This window comes from Oryctolagus cuniculus, chromosome 19, assembly GCF_051225735.1.
Source record: "Oryctolagus cuniculus isolate XC-2025 breed Fujian yellow rabbit chromosome 19, ASM5122573v1, whole genome shotgun sequence".
Classification (NCBI taxonomy): domain Eukaryota; kingdom Metazoa; phylum Chordata; class Mammalia; order Lagomorpha; family Leporidae; genus Oryctolagus; species Oryctolagus cuniculus.
In genome coordinates, this window is record NC_142885.1 from 62397654 (window position 1) to 62416637 (window position 18984).

General features: G+C 46.3%; 1 protein-coding gene across 12 annotated transcripts in view; it reads left to right on the plus strand.

Moving 5' to 3' along the window:
- The window catches only part of ZC3H7A (zinc finger CCCH-type containing 7A), a 45213-nt gene that overhangs the window by 19462 nt on the left and 6767 nt on the right, over positions 1–18984 (plus strand). For 10 of the 12 annotated variants that reach the window (XM_070064995.2, XM_089321689.1, XM_070064997.2 and 7 more), the window contains 15 exons: positions 530–688; positions 891–971; positions 1062–1100; positions 3670–3703; positions 3912–4195; positions 5253–5457; positions 6528–6592; positions 7104–7290; positions 8003–8164; positions 9907–10103; positions 10776–10876; positions 13383–13564; positions 13969–14045; positions 15337–15470; positions 15864–15969. In XM_070064995.2, the coding sequence (XP_069921096.2) occupies positions 530–688; positions 891–971; positions 1062–1100; positions 3670–3703; positions 3912–4195; positions 5253–5457; positions 6528–6592; positions 7104–7290; positions 8003–8164; positions 9907–10103; positions 10776–10876; positions 13383–13564; positions 13969–14045; positions 15337–15470; positions 15864–15969 (2013 nt within the window). The remainder of the gene's footprint in view (positions 1–529; positions 689–890; positions 972–1061; positions 1101–3669; positions 3704–3911; positions 4196–5252; positions 5458–6527; positions 6593–7103; positions 7291–8002; positions 8165–9906; positions 10104–10775; positions 10877–13382; positions 13565–13968; positions 14046–15336; positions 15471–15863; positions 15970–18984) is intronic. The other 2 variants (XM_070064999.2, XR_016226224.1) reach the window with 2 other exon arrangements.

Consider the following 18984-nt stretch of genomic DNA (forward strand, 5'->3'; position numbering starts at 1 on the left):
CAAGCTATTCACATTTCTGAGCTTGAAAACAGTATTTTTATGTGCTTATAATTTTCACTGTGGACATATGACAAAACTTACTCATGATTTTAAGAAAAGTGTCCATGTTGTCACCTAGATCTTTCTTAATATACATTCACTGATGACTTCTAATTTCTGGTAGTGTTTGGCAGTTCCATTTCCATTTGACATTTTAATGTACTCCAGTAAAGGGTAAATGAAGTGGGGAGGGGACTAGGATGGGGCACGGACCCCTGGGGTGAACTCGGGGGAGAAAGCTTTCTGTCTTGATCGGAGGCCTTTTGGCTGGATACTAACATGTGTCTGGTCTGAGTCACGAGTGTGTGGGTATTGATGATATTCTTTGCATTTTTGTGTATTGAAACTTCGTAATGAAAGCGAAGAAGATACTAGGACGTTGAGTTTTAAGAGGGTCATAGAATGGGGTCTGAATGTGGTTTCGTTTTTAGGAGGGCATCAGTGTAGGAAATGAGCTGTTTGTGACTTACTCTCTGGTCTTCTACACCAGGGTTTCCATGATCAAGTGTTAGAAGACTGTGATGCAGTCCTCAGTTTAAATGCCAGTAACTGCAAAGCTCTGTATCGGAAATCGAAGGCTTTGAGTGATTTGGGACGATACAAAGAAGCCTACGATGCTGTAGCAAAGTGCTCCCTTGCGGTGCCACAGGTATGGGATTTATGTTGTAGTTTTCTTTACAGCATAGCCGTTTATTGCCCTGTGTGGAAAAACCACACTTAGAGAGTGACGCTTTCCACGCAGCCCTCAGTGGCCCGTGTAGCTGCTGATGTAGCAGGTGTGTTTACAGCGGTGTCACATTTGGTTGCTGTACATAGAACTCACTGGTAATCAACTGTACACCTCTCTTCAGGATGAACATGTAATAAAACTAACTCAGGAGCTGGCTCAGAAATTGGGATTTAAAATAAGAAAAGCATATGTTAGAGCTGAGGTAAGCGGGGTTTCTTGCCGTAGATGGTTTTGCTTCATTTTGTAACTTGGAGTCAGTTCTGTTTCTACATCTGTGTCTGCTTTTTTCCAGGTCTCATTAAAATCGGGTCCTGGGGATGGGACTACCAAGGTAAAGTTGTTATTTCTTTAAAAATCTTAATTAAAAGAAAGGATGAATGCATCAGCAGTTTTTTTTTTCTTTTTTTAAGATTTATTTATTTATTTGAAAGGAAGAATGACAGAGAGGAAGAGACAGTGAGGAATCCTCAATCCACTGGTTTACTCCCCAAATGACCAACAGCCAGGGCTGAACCAGGCCAAAGCGAGGAGCCAGGGTCTTGGGCCATATTTTTCTTCCTTCCCACGGACATTAGCAGGGAACTGGATTAGAAGCCAAGTAGCTGGGACTTCAGCTGGCACTTAGATATGGAATGCCAGCATTGTAAGCACTGACTTAATCCACTGTGCCACAATGCCAGCCCCAGCATTTCTGCCTTTAATGATTGTGGTGGGTATCTATGAGGGGACTCTAAAACTTCCTGGGGGGCCAGGGCTGCAGCACAGCTGGTTAAAGCTCTGGCCTGTAGTGCTGACATCCCATATGGGTGCTGGTTCATGTCCCGGCTGCTCTACTTCCAATCTAGCTCTCTGCTATGGCTTGGGAAAGCAGTAGAAGATGGCCCAACTTCTTGGGCCCCTGTACCTGCCTGGGAGACCCAGAAGAAGCTCCTGGCTTCAGATCAGCTCAGCTCTGCCCATTGTAGCCATTTAGGGGAGTGAACCAGTGGATGGAAGACCTCTCTCTCTCTGGCTCTACCTCTCACTGTAATTCAAATAAATAAAATAAATCTTAAAAAAAATTCATGGAAAAGTGGAATTAAAAGATAAGTTTATATTGATGCAGAAATTTTGAAATTTTTTCATAATATACATTTTCTATAGAAAATATAAAAAATAAAATATTTTTATATATTTATAATTTTATAAAAATATAAGATAGATATGTATAAAATTCCTGAAGAGCCTTATATTTTTTGAGACACTTTTATTCCTCAGACACATAATTAGTGATAACTTCCTAACACTTCATAAAAGAAAGTGGGTGGGTGTGTGGTGCACTGCCATCAGTCCCTGCTGGGAACACCCTCCTCCCTCAGGAGTGTCTGGTTTGAGTCCTGGCTACTTTGCTTCTGCTGCTCCTTCCTGCCAGTGGACATTTTGGGAGGCAACAGATGGTGGCTCAAATATTTGAGTCCCTGCCACCCACATCTGAGGCCTGATTGGAGTTCCAGACTCCTGGCTGCAGCCTGGCCCAGCCTTGGCTGTTGAGAGCCCTTGGGAAGTGAGCCAGCCACTAGAAGATCTCTGCCTGTCTGTCTCTCTGCCTTTCAAATAAAATGAAAAATAAGTTCATTTTATTTGAGGTGGGCTTTTGGCCTAGCAGCTGGGACGCTGCTTTGAACACCTGCGTCCTATATTGCAGTGCTTGGTTTTCAGTCTTGGCTCTGTGCTCATTCCAGTTTCCCGCTGATGTGCACCATGGGAGGCAGTGGTGATGGCTCAGGTCGCAGGGTGTGGGTCAGTCATTTGGGAAACCTGGATTGAGTTCCTGGCTCCTGGCTTCAGCCCCTTGGCCTTTTTGGGCGTTTGGGGAGTTAGCAGATGGGAGCTCTCCATCTGTCTCTTTTCTCTGTGTCTGTCTGTCTCTCTGCCTCTTGAATAAAACAACACAAGTACAGTAATATGTTTTATTCTTACTTCCTGAAGTCCCCTGGAACATTTTACGTGATGGCGAGAGATGTGAGGCTTTATTAGGAAAGGTGTGGTTTGGGGATGGGCACTGTGGTGCGACGGGTTAAGTTACAGCTTGGCACGTGTATATCGCATATTGGCGCGCTAATTTGAGTCCCAGCTACTCTGCTTCTGATCCAGCTCTCTGCCAGTTTATCTGGGAAAAAAGAGGGTGATGACTCAAATGCTTGAGTTCCTGACACCCACGTGGGAGACCCAGATGGAGTTCCTGGCTAGTTCTTTGATCTTGGCCCAGCCCTGGCTGTTGTGGCTATCTAGGGGAGTGAATCAAGCTTAGAAGATTGATATCTCTCTCTCTGTCTTCCTCTTCCCCCTCCCTCCGCCTCTTCTCTCTCTGACTCTTTTTGTCACTCTGCCTTTCAAATAAATAGAATAAGAAAGAAATGTTAAAAAAAAAAAAAAAGTGGTTCAGGACTAAATACTAGCCTTGGGAGACATTGGGCTAAACAATTAACAATATTTTTTTTAAGGTTAGCTTTCTTGGGGCGTTTTGGATGTTTTGGATGCTAGCGGCCACTGTGAGTTGCAGGGTGACTGACAGGGTGCCCTCCCAGGTGTTTTGCTGGCTGCCCTCTGGGGAGAGGTGTCCCCCAGGGACTCAGCAGTGGGCCTGCTGGACTAGTACCTCGTGTCATGCAAGTCTGCATAGTCCTTTTGTTTCTTGGATCTTAGTTGGAAGAGAGTCTTACTTTTGTGCAAACCTGCATTGTTCTCAGGGTAAGTTTTATGGATTGCTTTATAGTTAATTTTTATTTAAAATACACTTAACAGATACATGGAAATAGCTTATATTGATTGGGTACGATGGAGTGGTTTGATACATGTATATGCTTTATATATTTAGAATCCTGAAAATAGTATGATCTATTGTTTGGTTTAATTTCTAGGCTTTGAATTATTCTGTGGAAGATATTGAAGCAGGTATGTTTTCCCAGAACACTGTCCCCAGTTTGATACTTTAGACACAAAATGCAGTTGCCAAGTGAGGTCACTGTGGTCACTGATGCCAAGAGTGTGATTGCGTCCATGGTTGCTTTCCGGCCCGTGGTTGTCTCTGTTACTGACTGTCAGCCGCTGGTGTCCTGTAAGCACAGGGCGGAGAGTGAGTGCCTTTGCATCCGTGTTACAGATTTGGTACCTCCGAGGCACGAGGCCGTCGCTGCCGTCTCTTTACCGGCGTCCAGCTTTCCTCATGACGTTGGAAGTGAGCTGGCCTCGGTTGCTGTGACGCCCCTAGCTTCTCTTTTGCCGCTGCAAGTGGAAGAGAGTGCCCTGCCCTCCGCAGTGCTGGCCAACGGGGGGCAGGCGCCCTTCGCTGCGCAGGACATGTTTTTAGATGATGCAGACATGATCCTTGGAGACGAAATCGATGACCTCCTCGATTCTGCCCCTGAAGCCAGTGAGAGCGTGATGGTGAGTGTCAGCGTCCCTCCTTTCTTCTGAGGGCGGCGGTGAGTTGTTTTTCCGGAGTTTTCTGACTCCTGCCATATGTCGTATCAAGATAGGAGCAGCAGCAGTCTCAGGTTGGCGATGGGGGGAGAAATGCAGAGCCATTTCCAGGGCAGGTGAAGTCGGCGAGATCAGTGCCTCCCTCGCTGGCCGAGAGCTAGCACTGGCTGACAGTGGGGGTCTGTGTGGGCTCTCAGTCCCTCTGCTTCCCCGCCCGTGCAGTGGCCTCACAGTAGGGTGTGTCTGAGAGGTGTAAGGATGGATGGAGCTCGTGGGACGCATGTCAGCAGTGACAGCGTGGAAGCACTCGCCAAGGCAGAGCTGGAGCTTGTGAGTCACGCCTGCAGAGAGCTCATGAGCTTCTCCAGCCCTGTCCCCCTCCCCTCAGTCCTGCAGATTCTTAGCTCAGACGGCTAAATGAATGTTACCCTGTTAGCTGCCACCCCAGTCTAAGTCACTGGTGGAAGAACGGTCTCATCACTCGTTTTCTCAGTTGGCCATTTACGTTTGATAGTAGAAGCCTGGCTAATGATAATAGTGCATCATCAGAAGGAAAGGAGAATCTTTGTGGACCATTTGTTTCTTGTGTTTGCATGCAGTTTTAAGTTACTAGTTTTTAATGGAAACAACTTGACCGCAAATCTGTCACAGAATTTTGAGACCCATTATCACAAAGCTTAATAGGGAAAAAAAAGGAAAAAAAGGAAAATCAGTTTTTATGAGCATTCTAGTTGGGGAAGGGTTAGGAATCACAAAGGCGTTTTGGCTGATGAGATACAAGGGTAACATTTGGATTAAAAGAGTGTTAGAGATTGCATTTCAAACCTTTAAAAAACTGGGCTGGAAAGAAAACAGATTTTGTAGCTAAAATTCTTGTAATGCATCTTGATGTTAAACTTTGTTATGTAATGTGATCATCCGTTGTAATGATTTATTTTTAAATGGGAGTGTTTGAAGTGTAGTTGAGCCAAATTTGTGACAGAGTTTCATGAATTGTGACCAGATCTCTTCTCTTCTCCAGCCTCCAGCTTTAGTGAGAGGACCCCTTCCGACAGCCAGCGTCACCCCTAGCTTGCCCTTTTCGCCGTCTCTGTTAGGAACCTTACCCATCGGGGCGAGGTACGCTCCTCCACTCTCCTTTTCAGAACTGTATCCGCCTTTGACCTCATCCCTGGAAGATTTCTGTTCTTCTTTAAATTCATTTTCAGTGAGTGAATCCAAAAGAGGTAAGAATCCAACCTAAATTATAAATGATTGTAGCTCATTTTCTAAACATGGAAATTGTGTCGGGCAGTGATTTAGTGAAGTATAGATCATAGGTACTTGAATTATTATCACTGTAGCTAAAATATAAGACGGGGCCTTCATTTTGAATTCCCCTTGACTTGACTGCCGTTCTGGCTATCAGGGGGCAGAGATGTGAGATAACAATGTTTGTGGGTTTATGGGGGGTACTTTGGGGTGCAAAGGGACTTTTAATGCATTGTTCAGTGAAGGTCTGTCCCATCTTCATCAGTCTTGGAGACGGTTGTCCTTTGAGATCATGAACTAGGCAGTTACTGACTTAAGGTCTGTGTTCAAAGTGCTAAGAGTTGGCTCTGTTGGGTGCTTCATCCATGGAGCTCAGCAGATGGTGGCCGGTGCGGTAATTTTGCAGGGGATTGCTGAGTTTTGGGTCTGATTCCTGTTTCTATACTCCTGGATTATACATATATATATATATATATATACACACACACACACACACATATATATGTATATATATTTTAAACAATTAGAAATATCTTCATATTTTTTCTGAGTCACTGTGAAATGGTTAAAAGAACAAAAATCTGAACAGTTGAGTTAGAGATTTTCAGTTGAAGAGAGTAAAGTATGTGGGAGACAGAAAGGGAAGGAGGAAGTCGTTGGTAGCCTAAGAAGGAGAAAGGATGTGAAGTTGATGACTTTTTTGGTGTTATGATGAGTTCCTGTTTTATATTTTTTAAAGGAGCTGCTCTCTTCTCAGTCTGAACGTGAATAATTTACGTAGTCTTTTGAACAGTCCTACTTGGCAAGCCTTGCCTTAGCTTACTTCTCTGAAAATAGCTTTTGATTTCAATTTGCTTGACTAAGGGTTATTTGTAGAGGAAAGAAATCCTGCAGAGCCCTGCTGAGTGTCAGTAGTGAGCAAGCAAGCATCCAGGACCTGGGAGGGAGAGGACGTGGGGAGCCATAGCCAGTGAGCTCCGAGCCCTGATGTTCTTATTGCGTGATTAGAGTGAAAAGGTCTGTTGAAGTTTTTTTATTATTTTAGATCTGTCCACCTCAACTTCTAGAGAGGGAACAACGCTTAACAACAGTAATTCTTCCCTTTTACTTGTAAGTGCCACTTCCTCTTTTGTGAATACATCGCTTAAATGGAAGCTAGGTCTTTGACTTTAGTAACAGTTGCTTGATTGAGCATGATGGTCTCCCTTGAATTCTGTGTGTGCCGTGGGAACTAGTGTTAAAAGACCAGCCTGGAACATCCAGTAGAAAGTGCTCTGTGTTTAAGACTGGATCTGTCTTAGCACACGAGTCCCCCTGCAGACAGCTTAAGAGGCTGGAGCGCAGGGCACAGATACCTGGAAGAAAAGAGGGCGTGGAAGGTGTGAGTGTCCTGGGAGCATGGTCACGGTTACCTGTTGTGTTGAACAACCCGGGGGGGCCTGGCAACCACGGAGAGGACAGTGTAGACAGGACAGTGTCAGTGTGGCAGGGTGCCCAAGAGGGCGTGCTGCTGACCTCAGGGAAGCATGTCTTGTTCTTCACGTGAATCCCATTCCTGTCTTCCGTGACGATACAATGTTCGTTGCCTGTTTTTTGTTTTTATTTCTCATTCTTCTTGCAGATGAATGGACCAGGTAGTTTATTTGCTTCTGAGAGTTTCCTGGGAATCTCAAGTCAGCCTAGAAATGACTTTGGAAACATTTTCGCAAGTGCAGTCACTAAGCCATCGTCATCAGTGACTCCGAGACATCCCCTGGAAGGAACCCATGACTTGAGACAAGCTTGCCAGATCTGTTTTGTAAAATCAGGTGAGGACCAGACAAGCGAGTAGGGGCAGTAAGCCAGTCCATCGCCGGGGTGTTTCAGGCGCCTCTGAAAACTAGCAGCTGCAGTGGCTCCGCAGTCCCTGCTCTGATTCTTCCGAAGGAAGCAGCGGTTTCTCACTTGGGATCTTTGTCTCTCCCCTTGTGTGATACAATTTCATTCATAGACCTGTGTGCAGTTGGACACTTACCTGACTTAGAAGCTTGAAAGTTGAAAATTTTATGAAATTCTTTATGTTGCAAGTATACGTTAAAGAATGTGAGAATTCTCAGAGAGTGTTTCTGAAAACTAAAGTACTTTCTGTTGGTTTATTTTGTAGCTTTACCCCTAAAAAATGAGATCCACACATATTTTTGTGCTGTGAACTCAACTTCATTTTCTTTTTTAGATTTGTGTTTAACAGTGTTCTTTGCTGGTGGAAGCCCTTGGGACTCCTATCCAAATTATTTCCCTAATGGTTAAGTAAGGATGTGTCTTGGCAGGACTGGTGTTGATAGACTGGCGTTATCATCTGACAAACAGCATAAAAGACAAAACCTTCATGGCCTGCTGATGCGTTGGGGTTGTGAAAATGAGATTCTTGTGGTTACTGTGTTTTTAGTAATAGATGTTTATCTGCGCACGTCTTAGAAATGTGTCTGCACGATGAAATGCTTGTCTGATGCACGTGAACGGTCCTCTTTGTGTCTGTTTCAGGCCCTAAGTTAATGGATTTCACTTACCATGCTAATATCGATCATAAGTGTAAGAAAGACGTTTTAATTGGTAGGATAAAGAATGTGGAAGATAAATCATGGAAAAAAATACGCCCAAGACCAACTAAAACAAATTATGAAGGACCATATTACATATGTAAAGGTCTGTGCCGTGATTGCTTGTGTTGGTGTACATTGCATAATGATGCAGCAGCTGGTGCAGTACTGACTGTTACTGGACATGTTTACACAGAGTCAGTAGCAGGCTCTTTCGTCTGACACCTCAGTTGTTTTAATATTATTTGTTACTTGGCCGGCACCGCAGCTCACTAGGCTAATCCTCCGCCTGCGGCGCCGGCACCCTGGGTTCTAGTCCCGGTAGAGGCGCCGGATTTTGTCCTGGTTGCTCCTCTTCCAGTTCAGCTCTCTGCTGTGGCCCGGGAGTGCAGTGGAGGATGGCCCAAGTGCTTGGGCCCTGCACCCATGTGGAAGACCAGGAGGAAGCACCTGGCTCCTGGCTTCTGGCCGTGGCGGCCATTTGGGGGATGAACCAATGGAAGGAAGACCTTTCTCTCTGTCTCTCTCTCTCTCACTATCTAACTCTGCCTGTCAAAAAAATAAAATAGAATAAATAAATAAAAATATTATTTGTTACTTGTGTTTTTACCATGGTGTGTATATTTTGTAGTTTATGGAAATAAAGGCTATTTTTTAAGATTTATGTATTTATTTACTTATTTGAAAGGCAAAATGATGAACAGAGAGTAAGAGAGATGTGCTGGTTTACTCCCCAAATGCCCACAACAGCTGGAGCTTAGCCAGTCCAAAGCCAGGAAACTGAAACTCCAAGCTGGTCACACACGTGGGTGGCAGGTGCTCAAGCACTTGGACCGTCTGCTGCTTTTCTAGGTGCATTAGCAGCGAGCTGGATTGGAATCAGATATCTGGAACTTGAACTGGCACTGAAATGGTATGCTGGTGTCCCAAGCCACTAACTAGGTTTTTTTTTTTCCCCTGGAAGGCAGAGTTACAGAGAGAGAAGAGACAGAGCAAGATCTTGAATCCACTGGTTCACTCCCAACCAGCTGCAGTGGCTGGGGCTGGCCAGGCCAGAGCCTGGACTTGGGCCATCTTCCAATGCTTTCCCAGGCACATTAGCAGGGAGCTGGATTGAAAGGGGAGCATCTGGGTCTTGACCTGGGGCCCAGATAGGATGCCAGTATTGCAGATGGAAGCTTAACCTATTATGCCACAATGCTGGCCCCTGAGCTAACAAGATTTTAATCTGAAAACTGGCTCAGGCTTTGATGTGTCTGACTTAGTCTAAACTGAATCTGTACACGGAGCTAAGCTTCGAGAATGTTGCTGTATTTAATACGCTTTTGGGAGAACTTGGTATTTTCATTTTTGGCAGACACCTTCATCTGAATGAACTTTGAGTGTCTCTGAATGAATTTTAAAAAACTTAAATGGAGTACATGAGAGTATCAGAGCTTTTTAAAAAGTTGTCTGTTTTTATTTGTTTGAAAGGAAGAAAGAGACAGACTGTTGGTTATGCTCCAAATGCCTGTAACAGCCAAGGTGGGGCCAGCCTGAGCCAGGAACCTGGAACTCAGTCCAGGTCTCCCACCTTGGTGGCAAGGACCCAAGCACTTGAGCCGTCACCTGCCGCTTTGCAGGGCGCAGTTAGAATCAGCAGCAGAGCTGGGGTTTGAACCCAGGCACTTCGATACTGGGATGCGGCTATTCCAAGTGGTCTCTTTACCACTGTGGCAAAATAAAAGGGATTTGGTCTTGAAAAAGTAATCCATGCTGAGCAGGGGCAGGAGTGTGTGTTGCCTGACGCTGTCGCAGGACGCCGTCTGCGTGCTGAGTGCTCACTGGCTTTCTCTCCGCTGTGTGCAGACGTTGCTGCTGAGGAGGAGTGTCGGTACTCTGGCCACTGCACTTTCGCCTACTGCCAGGAAGAGATAGATGTGTGGACGCTGGAGCGCAAGGGGGCCTTCAGTCGCGAGGCTTTCTTCGGTGGCAATGGAAAGATCAGCCTGACCGTGTTCAAGCTTCTCCAGGAGCATCTCGGAGAGTTTATGTTCCTTTGTGAGGTGCTCTGAGACACCCCCTGCTCCCCCCCCCCTTTTTTTTTTTTTGCTATAAAACTCATGATAGTTCTTGACTTGCTTGCCCAGTAGTGCCGCACACGCAGCAGGGGTCCTGCCAAGTGCTCATACAGGACCAGCGTCTTAGTGAATGCCAGCCCCTGTGGTTCTCCAAAGACCACTATGTTTAGTTTTTTAAAGCTTTATTTATTTCATTTGAAAGTCAGAGTCACAGAAAGAGAAGGGGAAACAGAAAGAAAGAGAGGTCTTCTATCCGCTGGTTCACTCCCCAGTTGGCCACAACAGCCGGAGCCACGCTGATCCAAAGCCAGGAGCCAGGAGCTTCTTCCAGGTCTCCCACATGGGTGCAGGGGTCCAAGGACTTGGGCATCTTCTACTGCTTTCCCAGGCCACAGCAGAGAGTTGGATCAGAAGTAGAACATCTGGGACTTGAACTGGCGCCCATATGGGATGCCAGCACTGCAGGTGGTGGCTTGACCTGCTGCGCCACAGCACTGGCCCCCAAAAACCACTATTAAGGCTGCATGTTGAATATTCAGTGATAGAAGGATGTCATGCTTATGACTTTGTGAGGATACTAGAACTAGGGTAGTATCCTGGGTACAGAATTTAAATTTGGTGTTAAGTTTCTTGTAATAATCCTTCTCTCTGTTCCAGAAATGTTTTGATCATAAACCTAGAATGATAAGTAAAAGAAATAAAGATAATTCTACTGCCTGTTCTCACCCAGTTACAAAGCATGAGTTTGAAGACAATAAGTAAGTTGCCAGTTTCTGGATTTTTTTTTAATGACACAGTAAACTCTTTTCTTCAGGTTCAAATGAAACATGTTGTGGCACCTGCCTGGGCAGTTTCCCTCCCCTTTTTGTTGTTTGGTTGGTTGTTACTTTAAAATGTGTTTCAATAGATTTGGGGGGCATTAAATAATGAACCATTAAGCTGATTTCTTATTTTTTTTTGTGAAGATTTATTTAGTATTTACTTGAAAGGCATAATTACAGAAAGAGACAGAGAGAGAGCTTCCATCTGCTGGTTCACTCCCCAGATGGCTGCAGCTGGGGCTGTGCCAGGGTGAAGCAAGCAGTCCAGAGCGTCTTCCTGGACCTCCACGTGGGTGCAGGGGCCCAAGCACTTGGGCCGTCTTCTGATGCCTTCCCAGGCACATTGGCAGGGAGCTGGATTGGAAGTGGAGCAGCTGGGATTCACACCGATGCCCATATGGGATGCCAGCGCCGCAGAGGGCAGCAGTGCCTGCTGCTCCACCGCGCTGGCCCTGTTTGAGAGCATCTCAAGAAGCCTGTGGAAAATGGAAGTAAAAGATATGTTTGCTTGGTACAAAATGAAATCCATGCATACGAGGGGTCTTCAAAGAGTTCATGGAAAATGTGTATTATAAAAAACCATGGAGTTCGAACAATTTTTGCCCTCAAATAAACTTACCCTTTAAAAAAAAAAAAGTTGTTTAAAAAAAAAAAGCTGGGGCCGGCACTGTGGCGCAGCCAGTTAAACCCCTGGCCTGAAGCGCCAGCATCCCATGTGGACGCAGGTTCAAGACCCGACTGCTCCACTTCTGATCCAGCTCTCTGCTATGGCAGGGATAGCAGTAGAAGATGGCCCAAGTCCTTAGGTTCCTGCTCCTTCGTGGGAGACCTGGAAGAAGCTCCTTGCTCCTGTCTTAGGATTGGTGCAGCTCTAGCTGTTGCGGCCATCTGGGGAGTGAACCAGAGGATGGAAGACCTCTGTCTCTGTCTCTCTCTACCTCTCTCTGTAATTCTGTCTTTCAAATAAATAAAATAAACCTTTTTAAAAAAAGTTGTTGTAAGTATTTATTTACTTATTTGAAAGGCACAGTGACAGAGAAGGGGAGAGAGAGAGATCTCCTGTCTGCTGGTTCATCCCTCAAGTTCCTGCAACAGCCACATCTGGGCCAGGCTGAAGCCAGAAGCCAGGAACTCTCTAGGGTCTCCAGCCTGGGTGACGGGGACCTAAGTACTTGGTTATCACTTGCTGCTTTCCCAGGAAGGTTAACAGGGAGCTGGATTGAAGCGCAGTAGCTGGGACTTGACCTAGCTCTGACATGGATGTCCATGTTGTAAATGCTGGCTTAACCTGATGTGCCACAATGTCGGCCCTTGATAAACAATTTAAAAAGTTTTTTTATTATATAAATAGAGAAAGAGAGCTCCTATCACTCGTTCAAATGCCCACAATAGCCAGGACTTGACCAGGGCTGAAGCCAAGAGCCAGGAGCTCAGTGAGGTCTCCCTTGTGGGTGGCAGAAACCCAGTTACTTGAGCAATCACCTCTGCCTCCCAGGGTCTGCATTACAGGCAGCTGGTAGTGAACTGCAGCTGGGAGCTGAATCCTGGCGCTCCGATGTGGGCATGGGCGTCTCAACCTCTAGAAATGCTTGCCTCCAGACCATCTTTGAATTCTATCTTTCCATCAACTTTTTTTTTTTTTTTAAAGATCTATTTTGTTTATTTGAAAGAGTTATAGAGAGAGGTAGAGACAGAGAGAGAGGTCTTCCATCTGCTGGTTCACTCCCCAGATGGCCATAACAGATAAAGCTGTACTGATCTGAAGCCAGGAGCCAGGAGCTTCTTCTGGGTCTCCCATTTGGGTGCAAGAGCCCAAGGACTTGGGCCTTCTTCTGCTGTTTGCCCAGGCCATAGCAGAGAGCTGGGTTGGAAGAGGAGCAGCCAGAACTAGAACTGGTGCCTACATGGCATGCTGTGCTGCAGGCCAGGGCTTTAACCCGCTGCGCCACAGCACCAGCCCCTCCATCAACTTTTTGAAATGCCTATGTGTGTATGTATGTGTGTGAGAGAGAGAATTTTTTTTAAAGCTATGGCAGAGGGGCAGGCGCTGTGGTGCAGTGGGTTAAGCCACCATCTGCAGGGCCTGCGTCCCATGTGGGCGCTAATTAAGTCCTGCTGTTCTGCCTCTGATCCAGCTCCCTGCTAGCATGCCTGGGATGGCAGTGGAGGGTGGCCCAAGTCCTTGGGCCTCTGGATCCACATGGGAGACCTGGAAGAAGCTCCTGGCCCTTGCCTTTGCGCTGGCCCAGTCCTGGCCGTCGCGGTCATTTTGGGGGTGAGGCAGTGGGTGGAAGCTCTCTCTTCCTCTTTCTTCCTTTCTCTGTCTCATTAATTCTGCCTTTTAAATAAATAGATACATCTTTAAAAAGAAAATACTATTTCTTTAAAGAAAGATAAAGCTATGGCAGAACAATATTGAGATGTCACTTTGTTTTCATTTTAGGTGCCTTGTCCACATTTTGCGAGAAACAACAGTAAAATACTCGAAAATACGTTCTTTTCATAGTCAGTGTCAGCTTGATTTATGTCGACATGAGGTTCGCTACGGCTGTTTAAGGGAAGATGAATGTTTTTATGCCCATAGTCTTGTGGAATTGAAAGTGTGGATAATGCAGAGTGAGACAGGTAGGTGTGTGCATGACCAAGATGTGTTTCCCCAGTCAGAGTTGGAGTTTGATGAAACGGACATGTGGAGGCTTAGGCTTCCCCATCGCCCTGAAGTGCTGTGCTGTGTATTTTGTCCTGAGCTTAAACCTGCTGATTTCTAGAGTGGCCTTTTTTTGATGTGGCTTCATGCAATTAATTGCTGATTCCAGTTCATCCACGTGGTATGTATTTGTGAGGCAGAAAGATTTCTGTGTTTGTGAACACTCCATTTTGGCAAAGAGGAATGGGATGTTAGTTCATCCTTGGTGATGGGCTAGACTGCGTGAGAGTCATTGCCTGGGTGGGAGTTTTCCCAGGCTCAAGGATGGGCACACGTGGTGACGGCACACAGTTAAAGAGAGGCTGGCTTGTACCTTTGCCAGGTATCTCACATGATGCCATCGCTCAAGAGTCTACGCGGTATTGGCGAAATTTGGAAGCAAATGTTCCCGGAGCGCAGGTATTTTCTGTGTGTACTGTCTGCATTTAACTTTCTTTCTGGAGTTGTCTAATGGATGTTGGTTGTTGGTGAATGCAATTTATACTTAAGGTTCAGTTAATTTTTTTTTTTTGACAGGATAAACACCCACAGTAGCTTTTTTTTTTTTTTTTTTAAAGATTTTATTTATTTATTTGAGAGGTAGAGTTATACACAGTGAGAGGGAGAGACAGAGAGAAAGGTCTTCCATCTGCTGGTTCACTCCCCAAATGGCTGTGATGGCCGGAGCTGCACCATTCCAAAGCCAGGAGCCAGGACTTCTTCCAGGTTTCCCACTCAGGTTCAGGGCCCAACCGCCTGGGCCATCTTCCACCGCTTTCTCAGGCCATAACAAAGAGCTGGATCAGAAGAGGAGTAGCCAGAACTATCGCACCCATATGCGATACTGGCACCTGTGCCACAGCACCAGCCCCAGTTATTTTCTTAATGTTTATTCTATTAAGTAATTTCTAAAAAATGGTTATTTTCATCTACTTGAAAGGCACAGAGACAGATCTTTCATCTGCTGGCCTGCTTCCCAAATGTCTGCAACAGCCAGCTTGGGTCAGGCCAAAGTGAAGAGCCATGACCCTATCTGGTTCTCCCACGTGGGTGATAGGAATCCAAGCACTTCAGCTATATCATTCCTGCCTCCTGGGTTCATACAGGAAGCTGTATTGCAGGCAGCCACTCCTTTACGGGAAGTGGGTGAACCTGCTGTGCCATAATGCCCTCCTCCCCAATAAGTAATTCTTTTTTTTTTTTTTTTAATATTTATGTATTTATTTGAGAGGCAGAGTTACAGACAGAGAAGGAGGTCTTCCATACACTGGTTCACTCTCCAAATGGCCACAACGTCTGGGAGCTGGGCCAATCTGAAGCCAGGAGCTTCTTCCGGGTCTCCCACGTGGGTGCAGGGGCCCAAGGACTTGGGCCATCTTCCGCTACTTTCCCAAGCCATAGCAGAGAGTTGGAAGAGGAGCAGCCTGGACACAAACTGGCACCCATATGGGAAGCTGGAGTCCCAGGTGGAGGCTTAGCCTACTACGCCACAGCACTGGCTCCTATAATCAGCTTTCATCATTCTGTCCTTCATCATTCTTCCCTCTAAGGGAAGAACTGGAGATTGATAACTCTTAAGACATAAATAAATGATCAGATCATTGAACCAGACAAACAGAAAATTGTATGCTATGAAAAAAATGCATGGTGATTTTGCTGTTAGAAGACTGGTTTTCTATTACCATTAAGACTGATTTTTTAATTGTTTAAGGTACTTGGCAGTCAAGCAATGCCTGGGTCTCTCAATATGAAGATAAAATTTGTGTGTGCTCAATGTCTAAGAAATGGTCAAGTCATTGAACCAGACAAAAACAGAAAATATTGTAGTGCAAAAGCAAGGCATTCGTAAGTATTGTGTGTATGGAAACAGTGCTAGTGGTGGTTGCCTGTTTCATAGGTGTACAGTCATACGTAAAAGAAGAAAGATTAAGGCTTTGAAGACAGCTGAGGAAAGTAGCTAATTCAGGCATAATTCCAAAAGGGAAGAGATTTTTTTAGGAGTTAGTATCTGATTATTCAGAAGTCATGTTTTCCCTGTATTTTGTCAATTCTTTACTTACAGTCTGTAGGGAATGTTTACAGCCACCCAGAGGAAGTGGAATTGTAGAACCATAAGGCATTTCTTTAAGAATGGTTGTGGAAAACAAAATCTCTGGTCCTTCAAGCACAAACCTTGTACCCCTTGATATTATGCCTTTTTCCAGTGTGTCTGTTTTTTCTGAACTCCATTTTTCTTAGGTGGACCAAAGATCGCCGTGCGATGAGAGTGATGTCTATTGAACATAAGAAGTGGAGGAACATCCGTCCTCTCCCCACAAAGAAACAAATGCCTGTACAGTTTGATGTACATACGTAATTTTTAAGCCACTTTTTTCAAATTAGGCTTTCAAATCATTAGCAAGTAGTAATAATTCAGTTTGGAACTCAAGTCCTTGACATAATGCTCCTCAGTGTAGTGACATTTAAGTATTCCTCTTTTGTTTTCCTTCCGTGTGTGTGTGTGTGTGTGTGTGTGAGAGAGAGAGAGAGAGAGAGATTCGATAGCAGTTTTCATGTTGATTGGAATTTTATCAGTTATTTGGAAAAAGTCAACAGGGACTGGAATGTGGGCATAGCTTAACATTTTTCACATGAATTACTTTGGGGAGGCCATGAGGGAGAATCACGTATGATTTTGATGCCTCAGGTTTGATATGTTAGTATGAAGGCTCTGAAGGAGTTCGTTTTCACCATGTCTTGTTGAAGCAAGTGATACTAGCGCGAAGATACTCAACTTTATGGAGCTTTCTAGAAGTAATCCAAAAGAAAATGTTCAGTGTTAGAGAAACATGTTTCTTTTTTAACGATTTATTTTATTTATTTGAAAGACAGAGTTAGAGAGGTAGAGACAGAGGGAGAGGTCTTCCATCTACTGGTTCACTCTGCAATGGCTGCAGCAGCCAGAGCTAAGCCAATCTGGAGCCAGGAGCCAAGATACTCTTCTGGGTCTTCCATGTGGGTGCAGGGCCCCAGGAATTGGGCCATCTTCCGCTGCTTTCCCAGGCACATTGGCAGGGAGCTGGGTTGGGAGAGGAGCAGCCAGAACTCAAACGTGTCCATATGGGATGGCGGCATTGCAGGCTGGGGCTTGAACCTGCTGTGCCACGGTGCCGGCCCCGAGAAGCGTGTTTCTTAACATCATTTAGAATGAAGATACCTAGCCGCCTTGAGGCTGTGCTGGTGTTCTTGTGGCCCATTTTGTGTTGGTGCTCCCATTGCCTCTGGACCCTCCTCTTCCAGTCTGGAGGTGCTTGTGTGGCATCAGGGACAGGCACACCAGGAGCAGCCATAGGCTGTCAGCTTTCTGCCCTTATGGAGCAAATGTGGAGACAGACTTTTCCCCAGAAGTCAGGGCTGAGGGACCCTAGAGTCCCCGCACAGTGAAGCCTCCCTCCGTGACGTTAGGAAGAATTGAGAGGCAGATGGATTTCTCCTCACTAGCTTGCCCTGCGCTTTGCCGTGTTCACACAGTGAGGTCAGTCTTGGAGGAGGTGGTGTGTCTGTGGTTTATCCCAGGTGGTTGGAGATGCAGGTGGATCCGTGGGTGCTGAAGGGCGGGGAGAGGCTTGCTGGAGGTGTGCTAATGGAGATGATGTGTGTGAAGAGGACTTGTGAAGCAGGGACAGGCGGAGTGCGAGGGCTCCTGAAGCAGCTGCCTGGCCAGGGCTGCTGCTTATCCTGCGATCGCGAACGGGGCGCACCGCCCTGCCGCACTACAGTAGTCCCCTTCCTCCTTCCCTGCTGCGGTGCTAGGTGCTGCTAGGGGCTCTTCTCCTAGAAGAAGAGGTAACAGTGTGTGCGCGTACACGCAGAGTGTGGCGAGGGGACTGTGTGCACGCAGAGTGGTGACGGGGAGTGTGTGTGTGTGTGTACACGCAGAGTGTGGTGAGGGGGACTGTGTGCACGCAGAGTGTGCTGGAGTGTGTGTGTGTGTGTACATGCAGCGTGTGGTGAGGGGGACTGTGTGCACACAGAGTGGTGAGGGGGAGTGTGTGTGTGTGTTTACACAGTGTGGTGAGGTGGAGTGTGTGTGTTTACACAGAGTGTGGTGAGGTAGAGTATGTACACGCAGAGTGTGGTGAGGTGGAGTGTGTGTGTACACACAGTGTGGTGAGGGGGAGTGTGTGTGTACACACAGTGTGGTGAGGGCGAGTGTGTGTACACAGTGTGGTGAGGTAGAGTGTATGTACATGCAGAGTGTGGTGAGGGGGAGTGTGTACACACAGTGTGTTGAGGTAGAGTATGTACACACAGTGTGGTGAGGTGGAGTGTGTGTGTGTACACGCAGAGTGTGCTGGAGTGTGTGTGTGTACACAGTGTGGTGAGGGGGAGTGTGTGTGTGTACACGCAGAGTGTGCTGGAGTGTATGTGTGTGTACACACAGAGTGTGGTGAGGGGGAGTGTGTGTGTGTACACACATGCATCCAGTGTGGTGAGGTGGAAAGGGAGCAGGCTTCCGAGTCTGCCAGGAGGGCCCTGGTCAGGTTGTTCGGCGTCAGGTTACTGTGGATGGGAATAATCCCCCCCAGGACAGCTGTGTGCGCAGGTGCCTAAAAACCCAGCCCAGGTCCCAGCCTTCTCCTTAAACTTCCCTTCTCCCTGCTCCTAGTCACTGAGCTTGGAAAGACCATGGTAAATATTTCCCTAGCTCTAACAACTGAGGGCTCACTGGGGCTCAACTGAGAAAGGACTGTGACCAAGGCAGTCACAAGACTGGCTCGTTGACCCAGACTTCACACAGATTTTCAGGGTGGGGCCACTGGCCTTTGTCCAAGCCCCGTTAGGGCTTCCTGCTCTTAGAGTGTTAGATGTTAAGCCTGTAATGTTACATAAGACAAGTAGTGTCGAGGGCCAGCCCTGGCTGAAACATAAAGTTAAGATGCGCTAATAATTTGTTGTCCTAGGATTTACGCTCTAAAAGGCCAAGTCGATTGATCTTTAAAAATGAACTCTGTGGGTGACAGGCTTTTCTTGGTCTAGACCCCCATGATCCTTAGGGACGGTCATGTTCTGATCACTGCTGCTTTGTCCTCCACCAGTCACTGTATTTACTTTGTATTTTTAAATGAAAACACAGATCATCAGAAGCAATAGTATTTGGAAGCTAGCTAACTCCCTGGGCTGGCTAGTTTAATAGCTGTCTTCAGACAGTGCCTGCCTAGTGAGTTAGGGGTTAGGGGTGAGGCGAGCAACTCGTACGGGGTAGAGGTATGCTAAGTTTCTGAAAATCTCTGGTAACCTTGGGGGGACACAGCAGTGTCCTGGCTGTTTCCTGGGTGCTGATGGGCGGCCTCGGCATCAGGAGTGTTTAGGCAAGGGG